The following is a 21822-nucleotide window of genomic DNA, read 5'->3' as shown; positions in this document are numbered from 1 at the left end:
ACCGCGCCCGGCCTCTTTTAAAATTTTTTGTAGAGATAGGGGGTCTCCCTGTGTTGCCCAGGTTGGTCTTGAACTCCTAGGCTCAAGTGATCTTCCTGCCTTTGCCTCCCAAAGTGCTGGGATTACAGGTGTGAGCTACCATGAGTGGCCTGAGTTAATTTAAAAAATCTTTTTCTTTTACAAATAGTGCTTCCTTAAATTATTTTGTACATATAAATTTTTAAAAAACATTTATAAATTAAAAAAAATATAAATTTTTTTAAAAAAGCATTTCTATTAAGAACATGGGCCAACATGTCCAAGTAGCTAGAAGGGTGGAATGAGCTTCCATGCCCCTCATCCAGCTGGAACCATTATCCATATTTTTGGCATTCTTGTTTTATTTCCACCCAGCTACCCCCCTTTTGGCGAAACTGTTTTAAAAGCACATTCCAGAAATAGTGCCATTTTACTCTAGTGTCATGGACTTCTTAAACTTCTTATTTTGTAATGTTTCAAACACATACAAAGTCCAGAGAATAGTACTGAAGAATCCCCTGCACTTCTCACCCTCCCCTGGTTATCAGCATTCTGCTGTTTCCTCCCCACCTCACACCCAGCCCCCCCCCCCTTTTTTGTTGTTACTGGAGTATTTTAAAGCAAGTCCTCTATGTCATATCCTTTCCCATGTAAACACTTCAGTAAAGTACCAACTTTATAGGACAAAAATATTGAGAACTGATGGTGTTTCAAAGAAGAAAGGGTTTAGCACCAGTTATCAGCATTTGGGACATTCCAACCCCCATCTCACCCTTATACTTTGAAAAAAATCAGATTTAAAAATAAAACTGTAAATGCCAAGCAATAATGAAACTAAAAAATTTCAGCAATGTACTTCAAACATGAGTGGAATTTCCCTTCCTGTCACCTGGGTCCAAATACGTGGTTTATGTGTAAGATGTTGTCTTAACTTTAGGTCTCAGTTGTTCTCAACTGGGGCTGATTGTGCTTTCCCCACCCTGACATTTAACGATATCTGGAGACATTTTTGGTTGTGAGTGGGGTTGGGGTGAGGGGCTACAGGCATAGTGGGTAGAGGCAGAAATACTGCCAACATCCTGCAATCACAAGACAAGGAATTAGCTAGCCCAGAATGCCAAGCCTGAGGAACTCTAGTTTGGGCCACTGGGAGATGCTGTTTTATCTCAGATCTCTTCTCTCTGGCTCTCCTTGAACTTGGGGAACTGCTCGGTGAACGTTGATTAGTGGAGGTGGGGCCCAAAAGAATGATATGTGTTGACATTTGCAAGTGTTATATTGAAGATAACATTTTAATATCCAGAAAATTCCAGTGGAAGTAACTTTATATCATTATTTTATCTGTTGTATCAACAATAATCATTTTGGAAGTTTGTGGGACAAAATATGTATAAGGTTTAAACTTGGCTTACAAGGAAGTCAGACTCCCTCGGAGGCAAGCGGATGTGAAACCTTTTTATTTCTGGAGAGCTTCCAGAAGCAAAACAAGGCTGGAACTGTTCTAGGGACAGCTTATGCGTGCGTGTAGACAGGGAAAAACAAAACCTGAAGCCAAAGGAGGGAAGAGGAAAGGAAGGGGAGACATGACTTTTTCCTGGAGACTGCTCAGGAGGGGTATACAAAGTCTGCATAGCCATTCAGCCTTAAAGAATGTGAAAACTGGCCAGGCGCCGTGGCTCACACCTATAATCCCACACTTTGGGAGGCCGAGGTAGGTGGATCACTTGAGGTCACGAGTTCGAGACCAGCTTGACCAGTAAGGGGAAAACCTGTCTCTCCTAAAAATACAAAAATTAGCCAGGCATGGTCGCAGGCATCTGAGTCCCAGCCACTCAGGAGGCTGAGACAGGAGAATTGCTTGAACCCAGGAGGTGGAGTTTGCAGTAAGCCGAGATCGCGAGATCGCGCCACTGCACTCCAGCCTGGGCAATGGAGCGAGACTCCGTCTCAAAAAAAAAAAAAAAAAAAGAATATGAAAACGGTGTGCTTATGGTGTGCCGGACCACAGGGGAGCCACAAAGATGACTCCTGTACGGTCCCTGCCGTCCAGGACCCTGGAGTCAAGTCAGAAATGGATGTGTCCACAGCTGATTGTGTGACAAGGTCTGGATTTATGGGTGTTTTGATTGGAGTCCAGGGGCCCTGGTACCTTATGTGCTTTTTTGCCTTGTTTCCTTCCAGATTGCTCATTTAGAAAGTGGATGTGTGGGATAACATGTCCAGTGTGTCCGAGGAGAGAAGAAAAAGGCAGCAGAACATTAAGGAAGGACTGCAGTTTATACAGTAAGAGCTTCAGAGTTCTTGTGTTCTTGCCGCGTCCTAATTCTTTGGTGTGGATGTATGTTTTGTGGAGAGGAAGAACTCTTTAGTCATGTTTAATAGGTCCAGTTAATTTGGGTTAGAAACTCCATATTCTAGCAATATTTTTTTCTCTTGTCCATTTGAACATTCTTGCATTCGGAAGCAAGTGTTACTTTTGCTGGCTTTTAGGGCTGCAATTGTTAGTCTCCCCCAAAACGTTAGACTGAGAAATTTGAATTTGTTCTATGAACAGTGCTGCTGAGTGGAAAGTGACTGAAAATGAACATCTGGCGGCACAGAGGGCTTCTGTGATCAGACGTGTCTGTTCAGAAGCTCAGTGTTTAATTGGACTTCTTGAAGCATGTCAATGATGAGACAGCTGTGGTTTGGATGGACATGTCCGGGCAGAAGGGCCTCTTTGTTCCTTCCTGGGAAGGAGACATTCTCTCTATACTGCAGTAAATTGGATCAAATATTGTTAGTGGCTCTGTACTATTTTTAACCTCTTTTTTGGCAGTTGAAGAATTAGGGTTTTTAAAAAATAGAAGTAGGTTTGAAAGTAAAGTGTTGTACTTAAAAAATACTAAGGAATAGTATATATATATATATACACATATATATGTATATGTATTTTTTTTCCATAACTGTAGTCATCTGTGAATAATGGTAGTAAAGGAGGAGGAAGTCTTTGAAATATGCCTTGAACCAGTGGCAAGCTAATGGAACCACAGATTTAAGATGACTTCTGGCTGAACAGGTCCCGATAAGGAGCTTGATAATTACAGTTAATTTGTTTCTTCTTCTTAGGTCACCGCTGTCATATCCAGGAACACAGGAGCAATATGCGGTAATGACTCTGGGAAGGTCTGCTTGAAAGCTCTGCAAGTGGCTTGTGAACTGTAATTTGTAGCAGGGGTTGGCAAATGATGGCCTTGTGGGCCCAATCTGGCCTGCTGTCCTTTTATTTTATTTTATTTTATTTTATTTTATTTTATTTTATTTTATTTTTTTGCAAATAAAGCTTTATTGGAACACAGCCACACTCATTTGTTTATGTATTATCTGTGGCTGCTTTTGCAACATATGGTAGTTTTGACAGAGACCATATGGCCCATGGAGCCTAAAACATGTACTGTCTGGGCATTTGCAGAAAAAGTTTGCCAACCCCTTCTGTATAGGACTTTTTTTTTCTTTTTCTTTTTCTTTTTTTGCATACTTGCACAGTTGCCGTGTATTTTCTTTCCTCTATTAGGGTGGTTTTGAATTAATTTATCTTTTGAGCCACTTGAAAATTACTTCTCATGTCATTGAAAATAAGTGGGACAGAATTTATTGAGAAAGAGTGTGTGGAACATTTTTTTCTGTTAGGAGATGTTCTGACAGCAGCTAAGGGGGACTGGATACCAAGAGGGAAGAACTAGTGATCTGCTGTTTAGGAACAGGGAGAAAGCCCAGTTTATTGGGACTTTGACTGCAGACTCTTGTCTCTACTAACTATTGGTTCACCTGTGTTTTTTTTCCTCTGAGGGTTTTGAGGCTTCTAAATGTCACTTTCTTGCTGCCTCTCTCCCTCCTCCCCTTTTTTTCTCTCTTGTTCCTTAGCTCTCTACAAACAGATTTGGAATAAAAAAGTATTAGAGCCAGAAATAAACTGTAACAGTTGTTTCATTTTGCACATGTGGACCTGGGGTCTAAAGATGTTAAGTGGCATGTCACGAGTTTTGTTAATAGTTGATCCGTCCAGTCTTCTAATATAATTTAATCAGCTTAGACAGAAATTCATAAAATGAGACAAAACAAGTTGAATATTTTTCTGATCTTGTGATGAAAAAGAGCTTTTAAAATACTAAATTATGGCCAGGCGTGGTGGCTCACACCTGTAATCCCAGCATTTTCGGAGGCTGAAGCAGGCGGATCACTTGAGACCAGGAGTTTGAGACCAGCCTGGGCAACATGGCGAAACCCTGTCTCTACTAAAAATACAAAAATTAGCTGAGTGTGGTGGCAGGTGCCTGTAATCCCAGCTACTCGGGAGGCTAAGACACGAGAATCACTTGAACTCAGGAGGTGAAGTCGCAGAGAGCCGAGATCGTGCCACTGCACTCCAGCCTGGGTGCCAGAGTGAGACTCTGTCTCAAAAAAAAAAAGAAAAGAAAAAAAAGAACTAAACTAAAGCGTGATAGAAATAATGAAGGAAAATGACAAACTTTTATACATGCTAAAAGAATGTGTATACTTACTTGATAAGAAAAAAGTTTAACATCCCCCTCCCCCCAAATCAGTAAATGACCTGAGCAATTTACAGAAAAAGAAATACAAGGGGTCCATAAAAATGTAGAATAGTTCAACTTCACTGGTAAAGACATGCAAATACAAAGAGGATACCATTAAAAAAAAAATAAACACAAAACGATACCATTTTCCACCTAGAAATTGGTAGATTTTACATATATGTGCACGGGTACCCACACACGTGTACACACACACACACTACCTAGTGTGTATGGGTGCTATAAAGTAAACCACTAGAAACATTTTTCATCATGGCCTTTTTGGAAGGCAATTTGGAAATACTGCTCAAAAGCCTTAAACTGTTCATTCTCTTTGACTTGGGGCTTCCACTTGGTTTCTCTAGTGGGCACAGAATTGGAGATGTGAACAAATATTTATAAGGTACTTTGCTGCATTTTTCTTAATAGTGAGAAATTGAATTTCCCCTTGAAAAAGCAAGCAAGATTCAATCCCTAGCTGAGATAGCAGTGACTTGGGCTGCATCTCACAATTTCTTAGAGCAGTGCTGCTGTTCTGTCACATTGTTTCCTGTGAAGTTTTAGGTATAAAAATTAAAATTTACTTATACCGTATCTTGTTTGATAAAAGGCTTCAAGTGGTAACTTTCTTTTTTTTAGGTATATTTGCGTGCTCTCGTGAGAAATCTTTTTAATGAAGGAAATGACGTTTATCGGGAACGTGATTGGAACAACTCGATAAGCCAGTACACGGAAGCCTTGAATATAGCTGATTATGCAAAATCTGAAGAAATTTTAATCCCCAAAGAAATAATTGAAAAACTATATATAAATCGTATTGCCTGCTATTCTAATATGGTGAGTTGTAATTTTTTAAATGATGTTTCTAGAGTGAAAAGAATTTTTTCAATGACTTAGTACATTAATAAAAAGTCAATTTCTTAAGTTTTTAAGAAAGTCATATTACCTGCTTTTGGAGTGGCTTGAGGCTTTTAAAAATTAGCTTTGGATTGGCCGGGCACGGTGGCTCACGCCTGTAATCCCAGCACTTTGGGAGGCCAAGGTGGGTGGATCATGAGGTTAGGAGTTTGAGACCAGCCTGGCCAATATGGTGAAACCCCGTCTCTACTAAAAATAAAAAAATTAACTGGGCATGGTGGCGTGTGCATGTAGTCCCAGCTGCCCGGGAGGCTGAGGCAGGAGAATCGCTTGAACCCAGGAGGCGAAGCTTGCAGTGAGCCGAGATTGTGCCACTGCACTCCAGCCTGGGCGACAGAGCAAGACTCTGTCTCAAAAAATAAAATAAAATAAAATAAAAAAATAAAAATTAGCTTTGGACAAAAGGTTAGGGATTTAAGAAATAATTTGTTTCTTAGTTATTGGTCCTTGATGATTCCCATTTGAGTATGGCTTTTGAAGGTGTGTCTGCTTATAAAAAAGTCATCCAGGGAAGATACAGGTCTTCACAGGTCAGTGTGTCTTTCAGGTATCCGTGTTCACAGTTAACATCTTAGTCAAGATCCAGTTGATCTTGTAAAACACTCTTGGTAAAAAACACTCTTACGAGTGTTTTTTTTTTTTTTTTTTGAGACAGTGTCTCGCTCTGTCACCCAGGCTGGAGTGCAGTGGTACGATCTCGGCTCACTGCAACCTCCGCCTCCTGGGTTCAAGCAATTTTCCTGCCTCGGCCTCCCGAGTAGCTGGGACTACAGGCGCATGCCGCTGTGCCCAGCAAATTTTTTGTATTTTATTAGAGACGGGGTTTCACTGTGTTGCCCAGGCTGTTCTCGAACTCCTGAATTCAGGCAATCTGCCCGCCTCGGCCTCCCAAAGTGCTAGGATTACAGGCGTGAGCCACCGTGCCTGGCGAGTGTTTTTTTAAATTACGAAATAGTAATTAGTCTTCAAAGGAATTCACACTAGATTTTCACATTTTTAAGCTTAAAAGCTTTTGAAGTGCTTTTTTTTTTCTTTTAAAACTTTTTTTTTTTTTTTTTTTTGAGACAAGAGTTTCACTCTTGTTGCCCAGGCTGGAGTGCAATGGCACAATCTCGGCTTACTGTAACCTCTGCCTCCCAGGTTCAAGAGATTCTCCTGCCTCAGCTTCCCGAGTAGCTGAGATTACAGGCATGGGCCCCCACACCTGGCTAATTTTGTATTTTTAGTAGAGACGGGGTGTCTCCATGTTGGTCAGGCTGGTCTCGAACTCCTGACCTCAGGTGATCTGCCCGCCTCAGCCTCCCAAAGTGCTGGGATTACAGGCATGAGCCACCACGCCTAGCCACCTTTTTTAAATTTTTGAGATGGAGTCTCACTCTGTTGCCCAGGCTGTAATGCAGTGGCGCAATCTCAGCTTACTGTATCCTCTATCTCCTGGGTTCAAGTGATTTTCCTGCTTCAGCCTCCCGAGTGCTGGGATTATAGGCACCCGCCACCACGCCTGGCTAATTTTTGTATTTTTAGTAGAGATGGGGTTTTTACCATGTTGGCCAGGCTGGTCTCGAACTCCTGACCTCAGGTGATCCACCCACCTCGGCCTCCCAAAGTGCTGGGACTACAGCTGTGAGCTGCTGTGCCCAGCCCGAAGTGCTTTTAATTTTCACTGTGGATACTCAGTAAAATATAACCATGAATTTAAGAAAAATATCAGTGTTGTCACCTAGCTCTTTGTTAAAGAGCATTCATTGTTTGTTTATTTTGTTTTGGGTAATATATTCCTTATCAGTTAGCTGTTTGGAGTTACGTTTCTGTTTGACATCTTAATGTGCTCCAGAAAAGGGTAACTACAGAGGAGCGAATAGGAGAGGGACACATGGGGACATCAGTTAGGTCTAGAAAGCTTTATTTCTTGAAGATCTGGGGACTTTCTGACCAAATATTAGCATTTGTCTGACCTGGATGGTGAGTACATGGGTATTCATGATATTCTTTCTACTTTTTTGTATTTGAAATTTCATAAAATAATTTTAAAAATAAAAGTAATACTGCTAACTTGGAGTTTAGAGGGAGGGTAATAGGATGGGGTATTAATTTGTTTTTATTACAGGAAGGCCTCAGTGCAAGAAATGAATTGTTTGATTGCTGACTTTATTCTTTGGTCTTACACACCAGGGTTTCCATGATAAAGTTTTGGAGGACTGCAATATAGTCCTCAGTTTAAATGCCAGTAACTGCAAAGCTCTGTATCGGAAATCTAAGGCTTTAAGTGATTTAGGAAGATACAAAAAGGCTTACGATGCTGTAGCAAAGTGCTCCTTAGCAGTGCCTCAGGTATGGAATTTATAGTTTATTTGTTTACATCGTAACCATTTACATCATAATAAATGGCATTTAAAGAGTTAAATTTTCCAGTCATCCATCAACCTGCTTCAGTTGGGTATAATTGCTAATGAAGCAGGTGTCTTGATGGGAAACTTCCCTGTTTTGTCTATTCTTCTTCACCATTAGTAAATATAACCCTGTTAATTATACATACTTATTTTTTTCAGGATGAGCATGTAATAAAACTAACTCAAGAACTAGCTCAGAAATTGGGATTTAAAATAAGAAAAGCGTATGTCAGAGCTGAGGTAAGCTGGAGTTCTCTGCATAAGGTGTTTTCGTTTTGTTTTAGAACTTGGAGTCAGTTCTGTTTTTAAATTAGTGTCTTTATTTTATTTCAGCTCTCATTAAAATCAGTTCCTGGGGATGGGGCTACCAAGGTAAAGTTATTTTTTTCTGTCAAAATTATTATTTTTTTTTTAAAGGGAAGGATGGGAGCAATTCTACTTTTAGTATTTTTGGTGTGTGTTTATTTTTGGAACCTTTTTAATTCCTCAAACACGTAATTGGCAATACCCTCCTGTCACTTTATTTATTTTTTTGAGACAGAGTCTTGTTCTGTTGCCCAGGCTGGAGTGCAGTGTCCTGATCTTGGCTCACTGCAACCTCCACCTCCTGGGCTCAAGTGATCCTCCCACCTCAGCCTCCCGAGTAGCTGGGACCACAGGCACACACCACCATGCCTGGCAAATTTTTGTATTTTTTGTAGCGATGGGGTTTCACCATGTTGCCCAGGCTGGCCTCAAACTCCTGAGCTCAAGTGTTCCTCCTGCCTTGGCCTCCCACCAAATGCTGGGATTACAGGCGTGAGCCATCTCTTCTGGCCACTTCTAGTCACTTTACAAAAGAACATCTACAACTCAAGTAATATATTTTAGCTGTAACCAGCATTTCCTGAATGCTCCAGTGGGGCATTTTATAGGATGTTAATAGATGTTAGGTTTCAGTGCAATAAGAGTGGTTCAGGGCCAAATACTAGTTTTGGGAGTCATTTGTGATAAAATTAACAAAGGTTTTTTTTTTGTTTTTGTTTTTAATTTTAAAATTAAAATTTTCTTGGGGCTAATAGGATGCTAATGGCTATTGTGAGTTGGGCAATGAATGGTGGCCAAATTCGTCCCTGTTATTCTGCTGAATAGCCTTTGAGAAATGCTGGTCCACGAGAAATAAGTGGCAGCACTGCTAGACCAGCACCTCACCTAACACCACATGTATACAGGTTTGCGTGTTCCATTCATTTCTTGGATCTTAATTGGGAGTTGAATTTCTGTGGAAACCTGCATTGTTCTCTTAGGGTGAGTTTTTTTCTTTTTTTCTTTTTTTTTTTTTCCAAGACAGAGTCTCGCTCTGTCACCTAGGCTGGAGTGCAGTGGCGCTATCTCAGCTCACTGCAGCCTCCACCTCCCGGGTTCAAGCAGTTCTCTTGCCTCAGCCTCCTGAGTAGCTGGGATTACAGATGCCTGCCACCATGCCTGGCTAATTTTTGTATTTTAATAGAGACGGGGTTTCACCATGTTGGCCAGGCTGGTCTCAAACTCCTGACCTCGTGATCTGCCTGTCTCGGCCTCCCCAGGTGCTGGGATTACAGGCGTGAGCCACTGTGCCCGGCCTAGGGTGAGTTTTACTGATTGTTTTATGGCTTAGAGTCCTGAAAATATTATAACCCATTGTTTGGTTTAATTTCTAGGCTTTGAACCATTCTGTGGAAGATATTGAGCCAGGTATGTTTTCACATATCATCTTAACAATTTGAATAGTGCCAGCTTTGTACCTGATGTCTTTGTATGTGATGTATTGTCAAATAATATCGCTGTGTGGTTATATTCATATTAATGTATTAATATGAAAGTGAAAATGATTTCCAATGCTCCCTTTGTGCCTTTGGATGTGCCAGTGAGTGACTGAAAAGTGTTGGATGTTAGTAAGCAATCACTGACACCCACTGTGGCCTTGCCACTGTCTGATAGCTGTGCCCAAAGAGAGGTACAGGCATTTTGTGAAAGAAGGATAAGTTTTCACACGTGACTGTATCTGTTTGGAATTGCTTTATTATACTGTCAATTTTATTATTTTTATAATTGCCTTCATATTTTCATCTTTGTATCTCTATTATTGGGGATTAATGGTATTATTATGTAAGTACGATGAAAGTGACTGAGTACATTTCCATCTGTGTTACAGATTTATTAACTCCAAGGCAAGAAGCAGTTCCTGTTGTCTCTTTACCCGCACCCAGTTTTTCTCATGAAGTTGGAAGTGAGCTGGCCTCAGTTCCTGTTATGCCCTTAACTTCTATTTTGCCACTACAAGTGGAAGAGAGCGCTCTGCCATCTGCAGTGCTGGCAAATGGAGGAAAGATGCCCTTCACTTTGCCAGAAGCTTTTCTAGATGATGGAGATATGGTCCTTGGAGATGAACTAGATGACCTGCTTGATTCTGCACCTGAAACTAATGAAACTGTTATGGTAAGTTTCAGTGTTACTCAAGTTTCTTCTGAAGACAGAGTTAACTTTTTAAAAATTGTAATATAACTTGATAGACTTTTTCAGTATTGCGTATAGGCTGAATTTGGGGTTTTTTTAAACCTTGAAAGTTACTTTTTTTCTTCTCTACTGAAACTGGTTAATTTGATCATTTTGAAATAAAAAAAGAATGCTATCTAGTAATTAGCCAATTTTTTTCCAATTCATATTGGGATCTCATATTATGGAAAGGGCAAAGATAACATTCTGATAAAAAATAGGCATTTGATATTTAAGAAAAAATGAATTATATAGATTAAAGACTCCTTATTCTTTTTATTTATTTATTTATTTTTGAGACGGAGTCTTGCTCTGTTGCCCAGGCTGGAGTGCAGTGGCGCAGTCTTGGCTCACTGTAAGCTCTGCCTCCCGGGTTCACACCATTCTCCTGCCTCAGCTTCCTGAGTAGCTGGGACTACAGGCGCCTGCCACCACGCCTGGCTAATTTTTTTTTTTTTTTTTTTTTTTTTTTGAGACGGAGTCTCGCTCTGTCGCCCAGGCTGGAGTGCAGTGGCGCGATCTCGGCTCACTGCAAGCTCCGCCTCCCGGGTTCACGCCATTCTCCTGCCTCAGCCTCCTGAGTAGCTGGGACTACAGGCGCCCGCTACCACACCCGGCTAATTTTTTGTATTTTTAGTAGAGACGGGGTTTCACCGTGTTAGCCAGGATGGTCTCGATCTCCTGACCTCGTGATCCGCCCGCCTCGGCCTCCCAAAGTGCTGGGATTACAGGCGTGAGCCACTGCGCCCGGCCAAATTTTTTTGTATTTTTAGTAGAGATGGGGTTTCACTGCCTTAGCCAGAATGGTCTTGATCTCCTGATCTCGTGATCCACCCGCCTCGGCCTCCCAAAGTGCTGGGATTACAAGCGTGAGCTACCATGCCCGGCCTCAGGACTTCTTATTCTTAAAGATAATCCTCTAGCAACCACATACTTTAAAGCGGGGTTCAGCCAACTGTAGCCCACAGGCTAAATCTGGCATATTACCTGTTTCTGTATGGCTTGCAAACTAAGAATATTTTTTACAATTCTTAAGTGGTTGAGAGAAGAACAAAAAAGAGAATAATATTTTGTGACATATGGAGATTATATGAAACTAGCCTGGGTAACCATAGCAAGGGCACATCTCTACAAAAAATTAAAAACAGCCTGGCATGGTGGTGCATGCCTGTGGTCCCACTGCTTGGAAGGCTGAGGGTAGAGGATCACTTGCGCCCAGGAGGTTGAGGCTGCAGTGAGCACTGATTGTGCCATGCACTCTAGCCTGGGCAACACAGCGAGACCCTGTCTCAATCAGTCAATCAATAAAATTATATGACATTCCAATTTCTGGGTCCGTAAGTAAAGTTTTACTGGAACACATCAGTGACTATTCATTTTATGTGCTGTCTGTGGCTGCTTTTGCACTGCAACAGCATAGTTGAGTCCTTGCAATAGGGACCGTGTGGCCTACAGAGCCTAAAATACTTAGTGTCCATCCCTGTATAGAAAGCCTTTTCTGCTGGGTGCAGTGGCGCACACCTGTAATCACAGCACTTTGGGAGGCTGAGGCAGGCAGATCACCAGGAGTTCGAGACCAGCCTAGCCAGTATGGCAAAACCCTGCCTCTACCAAAAATCACAAAAATTAGCTGGGCATGGTGGTGCATATCTGTAATCGCAGCTACTTGGGTGGTTGAGGCAAGAGAATCACTTGAGCCCGGGAGGTGGAGATTGCAGTGAACCAAGATCATGCCACTGCACTCCACCCTGGGTGACAGATCAATACTCTGTCTCAAAAAAAAAAAAAAAAAAGACTTCTCTGACCCCTCCCATAAAGTAAAATAAATCAGTAGCAGCAGTGGTAGGATGATGGTGATGATAGGGAGAAATTCCGAGCTGTTTTCAAGGGGTGGTGTAATAGATGGTGTCAGTGTGCAAAAGACTGACAGAACTGGCTTTGATTCTTACCAGCTCTGTGATACTGGGCAAGTTACTTCATCATAGTGCATCATTTTCCTCATCTGTATGATGGTGATCACAGTAGGATGTATCTGAGAGAGCTGTTTTAAGAACCAAATAGATAGCATATGATACCATAATGTAAGGTGCGTGGAAGCTCTCAGTGAGTTGCAGCTTTGATGGGGTCTGGGGAAGTTAGAGTTGTATGTTCTTGTCCAGTTGTAAGTTCACACCTCCAGAGAGGTTGTCTCAATCTTCATGGGCTTCTCCAGCTCCCGTCTCTGGATCACCTATCCTCTTGCTACACCACATATATCCCACAATTCCTCTTTAATGGTGCAAATTCTTTTTTTTTTTGAGACGGAGTCTCACTCTGTCGCCCAGGCTGGTGTGCAGTGGTGCGATCTTGGCTCACTGCAACCTCCACCTCCCAGGTTCAAGCAATTATCTGCCTCAACCTCCCGAGTAGCTGAGATTACAGGCGCCCGCTACCACGCCCGGCTAATTTTTTGTGTATTTTTAGTAGAGACGGGGTTTCACCATCTTGGCCAGGTTGGTCTTGAACACCTGACCTCGTGATCCACCCACCTCAGCCTCCCACAGTGCTAGGATTACAGGTGTGAGCCACCATGCGCAGCCTCATATGATGCAAATTCTTATGAGCCCTGTAGTCAGGTAAGGGCAGGGAAGCATAAGGAAGTTTTGCAGATGAAACATGAATGTAACATTTGGATTATAATGTTAGACATCTGGCTGGGTGCAGTGGCTCACACCTGTAATCCCAGCACTTTGGGAGTTCTAGGCGGTTGGATCACTTGAGGTCAGGAGTTTGAGACCAGCCTGGCCAACATGGCAAAACCCCATCTCTACTAAAAATACAAAAATTAGCTGGGCGAGATGGCGCATGCCTGTAATCCCAGCTACACAGGAGGCTGAGGCAGGAGAATCATTTGAACTCAGAAGGCGGAGGTTGCAGTGAGCCGAGGTTGTGCCACTGTACTCCAGCCTGGGTGACAGAGTGAGACTCCGTCTCAAAAAAAAAAAAGTTAGACATCCCACCTCAATTGTTTTTAAAAATTATTCTTGAAAAGAAGTTCTGTAGCTAAAATTGTTTTAAACGAATCTTGATTCTGATTTAAACTTTGTTTTTTTTTTTTATTTTTTTGGAGATGGAGTCTTGCTCTGTCGCCCAGGCTCTAGTGCAATTGCGTGATCTTGGCTCACTGCAAGCTCCGCCTCCTGGGTTCAAGCAATTCTCCTGCCTCAGCCTCCTGAGTAGCTGGGACTACAGGTGCATGCCACCATGCACAGCCAATTTTTTGTATTTTAGTGGAGATGGAGTTTCACCGTGTTGCCCAGGCTGGTCTTGAACTCCTGAGCTCAGGCAATCCGCCTGCCTCAGCCTCCCAAAGTGTTAGGATTACAGGCCACCATGCCTGGCCTAAACTTTGTTATGTAACATGATCTCCCAGTGTAATAATGCTTTTATTTGCTGGCGTTGAAAGTAGTTCAGCCAAACCCATGACAGCTTCATGAATTTTAATCACATCTTTTTTTCTTCCGCAGCCGTCAGCTTTAGTCAGAGGACCCCTTCAGACAGCCAGTGTCTCTCCTAGCATGCCCTTTTCGGCATCTCTGTTAGGAACCTTACCCATTGGTGCGAGGTATGCTCCTCCACCCTCCTTCTCAGAATTTTATCCACCTTTGACTTCATCCTTAGAAGATTTTTGTTCTTCTTTAAATTCATTTTCAATGAGTGAATCCAAACGAGGTAAGAACCAAATCTAAATTGTAAACAATTGCAGTTGATTTTCTCAAAATGAAAATGTTTGTTTGGCAATTATTTAACTGACTCTAGGTAGTAGACATGTGAATTATTTTCTTTGTAGCTAAAAATATAAAGACTAAGCCTTCAGTTTTGAATTTACCTTAACTTAGCTGTGCCATTCTGGAGACCCAGGAGCAAAGGCATGAGAAGAGAAATGTGTGTGGCACTGGTGTTTCTGTAGGATACTTTGTTAAGCTGGGAGTTTATTGTTTTGGGGGTGAAATGACAATGTATTCTCCTGTAAAGGTGTATCTCATCTTAAAGGGTCTTAGAGACAGCCTATGCTATTAAATTCTGATCTAGGCAAACACTAATTTAAGATCAGTATTTAGAATGATAGCAATCAGATGTGTCTATTTTAGGTTTCATCTGTGGAGCTCAGCAAACCGTGGCTGCTGCTTTAACTTTACAGGAGATTGCTGAGTTTGGAGTCTGACTCCTGTTTCTGTCATCCTAGGTTTAACATGTATACTTCAAACAATCACTAGAAAAATATTTTTTTGAAGGCATTGTTACGTGGCTAAAAGGGCAAAAATCTTACATAACTGACTTAAAGATTGACTTAAAGAAATTAAAATATATGGGAGACAGAAGGGCAGAGAGAAAATAATTGAGTGCTAGACTAAGAAAAAGAAAGTAGGCTGGGTGTGGTGGCTCATGCCTGTAATCCCAGCACTTTGGGAGGCCGAGTCAGGAGGATCACTTGAGCTCAGGAGTTTGAGACCAGCCTGGGCAACATGGTGAAACCCTTTCTCTACAAAAAATATAAAAATTAGCTGGGTATGGTGTGTGCCTGTGATCCCAGTTACTTGGGAGGTGGAGGTGGGAGGATTCCTTGAGCCCAGGAGGTTGAGGCTGCAGTGAGCCAAGATCACACCCCTGCACTCCAGCATGGGTGACAGAATGAGACCCTTTCTCAAAAAAAAAAAAAAAAGAAAAAAAGAAAGTAATTAAAAACTTTACTGATTTTTTTTAAAATGTTATGGTCAGTTCCTGCTTTTTTTTTTTTTTTTTTTTTTGAGACAGAGTCTCACTCTGTTGCCCAGGCTGGAATGCAGTGGCGAAATCTTGGCTCACTGCAACCTCTGCCTCTTGGGTTCAAGCGATTCTCCTGCCTCAGCCTCCCGAGTAGCTGGGATTACAGGCGCCTGCCATCACACCTGGCAATTTTCTTTTGTATTTTCAGTAGAGACAGGGTTTCACCATGTTGGCCAGGCTGGTCTCAAACTCCTGACCTCAAGTGATCTACCCACTTTGGCCTCCTAAAGTACTGGGATTGCCAGGTGTGAGCCACTGCACCTGGCCCCATATTTTCAAAAGGAAAGGCTCTTTTCCCATTTTTGAATATAAAGAATTTTCTTGGTGTTTTTAGTAGTTGCAGTTGGTGGGCCCTGCCTTAGCTTATTTTTCTGAAAATAGGTTTTTATTTAAATTTGTTTGACTATGCCCTTGGTTTCTAGAGGAAAGCAGAGACTCTAGAGCCCTCTTTGGGTGTCAACCTTGAGCAAGAAAATTTCTAGAAACTGGGACGGGAGAATAGCGTGGGAGGCCATAGCCAGTAAGCTACTAAGCCCTGATGTTCTTATTACGTGATCAGAATGAAAAGGTCTGTTGAAGTTTTTTTATTATTTTAGATCTGTCCACCTCAACTTCTAGAGAGGGAACACCGCTTAACAACAGTAATTCTTCCCTTTTACTTGTAAGTGCCACTTCCTCTTTTGTAAATACATCGCTTGAATTGAAAATAGTTACTTAAGTAACTGAGTTATTTGAATGAACATGACAGTCTCCCTTAAATTTTGTGTGTGCTGCAGGAAATTGTGTTAAAGTAAGACTTCTGGAACATCTAGTAATAACGGCTCTGTGTTTAAGACTTGATCTGTCATAGCAAATTAATCGGTATTGCAGACAGTGTAAGAGGCTTTAGCACAGCATAAACAAATCAAGGAAATATAAGATCAGGGCATGTAAAGCGTGTGTACTTTTGCAGTAGAACTTATTACTTATAATATGGAAGATCAAAAAAGTCGGGGGGTGACTAGAAACCAAAAGAGAGAAAAATGTAGAAAGAGACAGTTTTTAAGATAGAAGAGCATTAAGGATGGAGTAGTACTGACCTCAGTTTATGAAGATTATCTTATTTTTCAGATGAATTCAGTTCCTTTCTTCAGTGATAATGCAATATTTGTTGGCTGTTTTTTTTTTTTTTTTTTTCTTCTTATTTTTCTTGCAGATGAATGGACCAGGTAGTTTGTTTGCTTCAGAGAATTTCCTGGGAATTTCAAGTCAGCCTAGAAATGACTTTGGAAACTTTTTTGGAAGTGCAGTTACCAAACCACCTTCATCAGTGACTCCAAGACATCCCCTTGAAGGAACCCATGAATTGAGACAAGCTTGCCAGATCTGTTTTGTAAAATCAGGTCAGGACCAAACAAACACGCAGAGAGTATTAAACTACTTGCTCATAACCTTGAAAGTTCTTAGGAATTTGTAAACACATGTTAACAACATCAGTTATTATGGTTCTTCAATCCCTATTTTGAATTCTTCCTAAACAAGTAGCAGTTACTGATTTAGTGCCTTTGGAGTATAATAGGATAAGTCTCTGCTCTTATTTGATGTCATTTTATTTATAGAATCATGTAGAATAGAATATTTACCTATTTTTGGAAGCTTATTGAAATTTTAATGAAACTCCTTATGTTCTCAGTGTATGCTTAAGAAGTTGATTATTTTCAAGTAGAGCAAGAACTAGAAAACAGCATTATAAGACCAGTATACAATACAATGTATATGAAAATTAAATACTTTCTGTTAGCTTGTTTCATATGTTTACCGTTAAATCAAGTGACATAAACACAGTTTATTCTGATTTATAAGCCATCAAAATTCCTCTCCAGATTATTTCCCTAAAGTTAAGTAAGGGTATTTTTTTTTGGCAGGAGTGGAGTTGAATAGAACATTGTGTTGTCTGATACATTATAAAAGGCACAAATCTACCTTAGTAGCCTACTTACATTTTAGGGTTGTGGAAGTGGGATTTCTGTGGGAATTTAATAATTGATGTTCATCTGTTCATGTCTGCTTGTAAATTTACCTGTAAAATGAAATGATATTTTTTGTGCATATGAGCAATCCTCTTTACATCTTTTTCAGGCCCTAAGTTAATGGATTTCACTTACCATGCTAACATAGATCATAAGTGTAAGAAAGATATTTTAATCGGTAGGATAAAGAATGTTGAAGATAAATCATGGAAAAAAATACGTCCAAGACCAACAAAAACAAATTATGAAGGACCATATTATATATGTAAAGGTATGTACTGTAATTACTTAATTAGTATACATTACATAAGTGATGAACTACAGTCATGCTTAGCTTAATGACAAGGATACATTGTGAGAAATGCATCATTAGGGGAACATCACAGAGTACTTACACAAACCTCGATGGTGTAGCCAACGACGCACCTAGCCTATCCATGACATAGTCAGTGGCTCCTAAACTACAGACTTGTACAGTTTGTTACTGTACTGAATACCGAGGCTGCTGTAACACAATGGTATCTGTGTATCTAAACATAGGAAAGGTACAGGAAAAACACAGTATTAATCTTATGGGACCACCATTATATATGCAGTCTGTAGTTGACTGAAATGTCAGTATGTGGTGTAGGACTGTGCTTGCTACATTTATTATAACATCTATTAATATGTAATTTATTACATTATGTTATTATAACGGTATTGACTTATAAAAAATGTTTAGAGCTAATAGCAAGTTCCTTGGATTGAGATGTTAATATATTTTATATTATTTTTACTGTTGTTTTTAACTTTTTCTTTTTTGAGACAGAGTCTCATTCTGTCATCCAGGCTGGAGTGTAGTGGCGCAATCTCGGCTCACTGCAACCTCTGCCTTCTGGGTTCAAGTGATTCTCTTGCCTCAGCCTCCCGAGTAGCTGGGATTACAGGCATGCGCCAGTACACCCGGCTAATTTTTGTATTTTTAGTGGAGACAGGGTTTCACTATGTTGCCTAGGCTGGTTTCAAATTCCTGGCCTCAAGTTATCTGCCTGCCTGGGCTTCCCAGAGTGTAAGGATTACAGGCATGAGCCACTGTACTGGCCAAGGTTTTATTTTATTTATTTATTTCTCAATTTTTTGTGACAGAGTCTCGCCCTGTCTCCCAGGCTGGGGTGCACAGGCACAATCTCGGCTCACTGCAACCTCTGCTTCCCAGGTTCAAGCAATTTTCTCATGACTCAGCTACCGAATAGCTGGAATTACAGGCGTGTGCCGCCCTGCCTCACTGATTTTTGTATTTTTTAGTAGAGATGGGTTTCATCATGTTGGTTAGGCTTGTTTTGAAGTCCTGGCCTCAAATGATCTGCCTGCCTCGGCCTCCCAAAATGTTGGGATTACAGGTGTGAGCCACCACGCTTGGCCTATGACCAGGTTTTAAACAGAAGACTGTCTCAAACCTTAAGTTCTCTCTAAACAGAATCAAAACACTGAGCTAAGGCCTTGAAAAGTGTTTAAGATGCTTTTGAGAGAACTTCGTATTTTCATGTTTGTCAAACAAGTTTGTGTGAATGAGCTTAGAATGTCCCTAAATGATTTTTTTTTTTTCAGCTGAGGTGTGGTCCATGAGAGTATCAAGGCTCTTCTCACAGTCTGTGATAAAAATAATTAAGGCTTGTGGTACTTCTCTTTTTTAGAGTTGATACCATCCATCCCCAGATAATATGCATATATCATTGTTTGAGGCTGTCCATGAATTGTTAGACAAGTTCAAATGATGCCCTAAATGTTATTTATATTCATTGGCTTTAAGGAAACAATTACCATCTTTTTTTGTTTGTTTGTTTTTTTATTTTGACACTGGGACTTGCTCTGTTGCCCAGGCTGGAGTGCAGTGGCAAGATCATTGCTCACCGCAGCCTTGAACTCCTGGGCTCAAGGGATCCTCCCACCTCAGCCTCCCAAGTAGCTGGGAGTACAGGCCAATTGCCATGTTTTCAATGTCTGTCCATTCCCTGTCTTTCTAGATGTTGCTGCTGAGGAGGAATGTAGATATTCAGGCCACTGCACGTTTGCTTATTGCCAAGAGGAGATAGATGTGTGGACACTGGAGCGGAAAGGAGCATTCAGCCGGGAGGCTTTCTTTGGCGGCAATGGAAAGATTAACCTTACTGTGTTCAAACTTCTCCAGGAGCATCTTGGGGAATTTATATTCCTTTGTGAGGTGCGTTCTCCAAAACTTATTTTCCACTGTAAAGTTGAATTTGCAAGCCCAGTGATATTGTCCTGCCATGTGATAAAACATTCACTTGGTAAATGAATAAATATTCATTTATTTATATGATAAATAATATCATATTTATGAATAAAATATTCCTCTGGTCCTGCCATGTGATAAAACATTCATTCAGTAAATGTTAGCTATTACTGTTACCAAAAAGAATATTAAAACTTCATATTGAATATTAATTTTGTAATGATATTGAAACTAGGACAATATTCTGGGTACAAAATTTATATTTTGTATTTTTTTTTGATAATCTTTCTCTCTCTATTCCAGAAATGTTTTGATCATAAGCCTAGAATGATAAGTAAAAGAAATAAAGATAATTCTACTGCTTGTTCTCACCCGGTTACAAAGCATGAGTTTGAAGACAATAAGTATGTTGATAGTTTCTAATTTCTGTAATGACAAAATAGATTCTTTTTCTAGATCTGAATAAAAACTAGTAGTAATGTCTGTCCAGGCATTACCCTTTCATCGTTATGTTGTTATTTTGAAGAACAATGACGAAATTTTTTAATGTCTTTTAGTAGATTTGGCTGGAAAGTGAATAATTAACTAAATATATTATGTAAAACAGAAAAGCATTATTGATGTATAGTTTCTCATGACATGGATTTAGGTATTTTATGGCTTAAAATATAAGTACCCCCCCAGTTAATTCAACAATTGCATGTAGTGATTTGGTTTTTTTGTTTGTTTTTTTTGAGACAGAGTCTCGCTCTGTCACCCAGGCTGAAGTGCAGTGGCATGATCTTGGCTCACTGCAAGTTCTGCCTCCCAGATTCAAGTGATTCTCCTGCCTCAGCCTCTCGAGTAGCTGGGATTACAGACACCCACCACCAGGCCTGGCTAATTTTTTGTATTTTTTTTATTTTTTTGAGACGAAGTCTTTTTCTGTTTCCCAGGCTGGAGTGCAGTGGCGCGATCTCAGCTCACTGCAACCTCCGCCTCCCGAGTTCAAGCGATTCTCCTGCCTCAGCCTCTCCAGTAGCTAGGATTACAGGCATGTGCCACCACACCCGTCTAATTTTTGCATTTTTAGTAGAGACAGGGTTTTACCATGTTGGCTGGGCTGGTCTTGAACTCCTGACCTCAAGTGATCCACCCGCCTTGGCCTCCCAAAGTGCTGGGATTATAGGAGTGAGCCATCACGCCTGGACAATTTTTTGTATTTTTAGTAGCAACAGGGTTTCAACATGTTGGCCAGGCTGGTTTCGAACTCTTGACCTCAGGTGATCCACCCGTCTTGGCCTCGCAAAGTGCTGAGATTACAGGTGTGAGCCACTGTGCCCAGCCCCCATGATTTTTTTTCCGATAAAAATTTAAAATGTAGGGCTGGGCGCCATGGCTCACGCCTATAATCCTAGCACTTTGGGAGGCTGAGGCAGGCGGATCACGAGGTCAGGAGATTGAGACCATCCTGGCTAACACGGTGAAACCCCGTCTCTATTAAAAATTAGCTGGGCGTGGTGGTGGGCGCCTGTAGTCCCAACTACTTGGGAGGCTGAGGCAGGAGAATGGTGTGAACCCGGGAGGCGGAGCTTGCAGTGAGCCGAGATCGCGCCACTGCACTCCAGCCTGGGCGATAGAGTGAGACTCCATCTCAAAAAAAAAAGAGAGAAAAAAAAATTTTAAATGTATTGTCAGTGTAGAACTTTATATATATATATATTTGAAAAATCTATGGCAGAACAATATTAAAATGTCACTGTTTTCATCTTAGGTGCCTTGTCCACATTTTGCGAGAGACAACAGTAAAATACTCCAAAATACGTTCTTTTCATGGTCAGTGTCAGCTTGATTTATGTCGACATGAAGTTCGGTATGGCTGTTTAAGGGAAGATGAGTGCTTTTATGCCCATAGTCTTGTGGAACTGAAAGTCTGGATAATGCAAAATGAAACAGGTAGGTTTGAGTGCGACTGAGAAGTATGTCTCCTCAAGAGCAGACAGGGTTTAATGAAACAGTAATTTGGGCCTGGCGTGGTGGCTCATGCCTGTAATCCCACTACTTTGGGAGGCTGAGGCAGATGGATCACTTGAGGTCAGGAGTTCAAGACCAGTCTGGCCAGTACGGCAAAATCCCCATCTCTACAAAAAATACAAAAATTAATCGGGCGTGGTGGTGGGCGCCTGTAATACCAGCTACTTGGGAGGCTGAGGCATGAGAATTGCTTAAACCTGGGAGGCAGAGGTTGCAGTGGGCCAGGATCACAACACTACGCTCCAGTCTGGGTGATAACGCGAGACTGTCTCAAAAAAAAAAAACCAAAAAGGAATTTGGAGACCTCCCCTTCTCCATCAACCAGATGTGGTGACGCTATTGCTTTT

General features: G+C 41.1%; 1 protein-coding gene across 6 annotated transcripts in view; it reads left to right on the top strand.

The window, feature by feature from the left end:
- ZC3H7A (zinc finger CCCH-type containing 7A) overlaps positions 1–21822 on the top strand; it is a 47111-nt gene that overhangs the window by 12851 nt on the left and 12438 nt on the right. For 2 of the 6 annotated variants that reach the window (XR_010152272.1, XM_001144462.7), the window contains exons 2-16: positions 2200–2301; positions 3127–3166; positions 5229–5426; positions 7680–7838; positions 8057–8137; positions 8231–8269; positions 9577–9610; positions 10071–10354; positions 13918–14122; positions 15814–15878; positions 16413–16599; positions 17336–17497; positions 19233–19429; positions 19766–19866; positions 21216–21397. Coding sequence is in view for 5 of the 6 variants with exons in the window: in XM_001144462.7 (XP_001144462.1) it covers positions 2234–2301; positions 3127–3166; positions 5229–5426; positions 7680–7838; positions 8057–8137; positions 8231–8269; positions 9577–9610; positions 10071–10354; positions 13918–14122; positions 15814–15878; positions 16413–16599; positions 17336–17497; positions 19233–19429; positions 19766–19866; positions 21216–21397 (2002 nt within the window). In the remaining variant the exon portion in view is untranslated. Of the gene's footprint in view, positions 1–955; positions 1730–1823; positions 2122–2199; positions 2302–3126; positions 3184–5228; positions 5427–7679; positions 7839–8056; positions 8138–8230; positions 8270–9576; positions 9611–10070; positions 10355–13917; positions 14123–15813; positions 15879–16412; positions 16600–17335; positions 17498–19232; positions 19430–19765; positions 19867–21215; positions 21398–21822 lie in introns of those variants that run through there. The other 4 variants (XM_016929442.4, XM_016929441.4, XM_063796666.1 and 1 more) reach the window with 4 other exon arrangements.

This window comes from Pan troglodytes, chromosome 18, assembly GCF_028858775.2.
Source record: "Pan troglodytes isolate AG18354 chromosome 18, NHGRI_mPanTro3-v2.0_pri, whole genome shotgun sequence".
NCBI classification, from domain to species: Eukaryota; Metazoa; Chordata; class Mammalia; order Primates; family Hominidae; genus Pan; species Pan troglodytes.
The sequence above is the reverse complement of the archived record's forward strand: the minus strand, read 5'-3'. Positions and strand labels throughout refer to the sequence as shown.